At 56.1% G+C, this 1477-nt stretch overlaps 1 protein-coding gene across 1 annotated transcript in view; it reads left to right on the forward strand.

The window, feature by feature from the left end:
- The window catches only part of VOLCADRAFT_107090 (uncharacterized protein), a gene marked incomplete at its 3' end in the record, with an annotated part of 16319 nt that overhangs the window by 5764 nt on the left and 9078 nt on the right, over window positions 1–1477 (forward strand). Inside the window, exons 2-3 of the mRNA XM_002956103.1 lie at window positions 473–624; window positions 887–1047. Coding sequence (XP_002956149.1) covers window positions 1015–1047 — 33 coding nt within the window. The remainder of the gene's footprint in view (window positions 1–472; window positions 625–886; window positions 1048–1477) is intronic.

Here is a 1477-nt window from a genome sequence, read left to right on the forward strand (position 1 = left end):
ATGAGGTGCAATTACCGATGGAAAGCTTACACGGAGCAAAGCAAACTGATGAGTTGTGCTCGTGTAACAAACTCCACACTACAAAAGCATTCTTCGTCTTGTACCTGGTTTGTGCCTTGGTGGCCGAAAGGCCGACTTCTTCGCCTGGTCTGCCTGGGATGTGTTCGGGTAATCCTGGGATGCGTTGGGAAGATCCTGAGCCTTTTTGTCTGAAAGACAAACGCGGCAATACAAGCAACATAAACGCCCTCCTCTCCCTCCCTTCTCTCCCTCCCCTCTCCCTCCCCTCTCCCTCCCCTCTCCCTCCCCTCTCCCTCCCCTCTCCCTCCCCTCTCCCTCCCCTCTCCCTCCCCTCTCCCTCCCCTCTCCCTCCCCTCTCCCTCCCCTCTCCCTCCCCTCTCCCTCCCCTCTCCCTCCCCTCTCCCTCCCCTCTTTTGTAACCGTCATGCTCGGCCACTACTTCACACTGCAGATCTTCCTGGCTTCTGCGCTTCGCATTTTACCGTGTTTCCTCTCTTATTCAAGAACACCGCGCTTCGGCCCCGGCTGCAACACCTCTTGTTACGACATTCTTGCCGGGTCGCGCAAAGAGTAATTGTGTCTCAGTCCGAGCAGTCGTTTCAGGTGGGCAAGCCAACCCAAATCAATCAGCACCGTCGCTCACAGCGATACAATCGTTTCAGGTGGGCAAGCCAACCCAAATCAACGAGACGCTGCGGCCATACACATAAAGGGAGATCCACGTTTCAAAATTCTTGGAAGCGCGGTTGAGTTCCTCTCCACGTGCCAGTAGCACACGAAGTAACGACATCCCATTCGGATATGTTTTCAGAGGATCAGGCGTAACCCTAAGTGCGGTCGTTTTGCTGTACCTTACGCCGCTCAGCGCCGCCACTGGCGGTGACGTCTACTCCAGGCGAGGTCGGCGGGCTGGAGAGCGCCGTCGCCCCCTGCGGCAGCGGCAGTGGCGCTGGCAGTGGCGCTGGCGCTGGTGTGGTGCTCAGCCACGTGGCTATGGATGTGGATCAGGGTGCTCGTATCGGTTTGGTGTGTGTGTGCAGGGGGGGGAGGGATCATCCAAACCTAAGCTCCCGGGTAACGGGGGGAGAGCGGCGGGTTTGGAGACGGCAGGGGCCGGGAAAGGCGGTGGCGGTGGCGGCGGGACGGTAGGAGGGGGGAAAGACGAACCACGTGAACGAGTGAAGCTGCTGCCAGGGCAAGAGTGTACCAGACGTAGAACTGGCCGAAAGGCGTCCGTGAAGACCGAAAGGTCTGTGAAGTAGGAGGGGGGGAAGGAGTGCAGGCCAGGGGTCCCGGCAGCGTGTACATGTACATGTAAATGTTGTTGTTACAGTGTGGAAGGCTTCTGTATTTGCATGTGCATATGCATACGTATCAGGATTTGTATTTGATTTTGTATTTTTTTATGTGTATATGTGTATATGTGTATATGTGTATATGTGTATATGTGTATATG

This window comes from Volvox carteri (genome assembly GCF_000143455.1).
Source record: "Volvox carteri f. nagariensis unplaced genomic scaffold VOLCAscaffold_58, whole genome shotgun sequence".
NCBI classification, from domain to species: Eukaryota; Viridiplantae; Chlorophyta; class Chlorophyceae; order Chlamydomonadales; family Volvocaceae; genus Volvox; species Volvox carteri.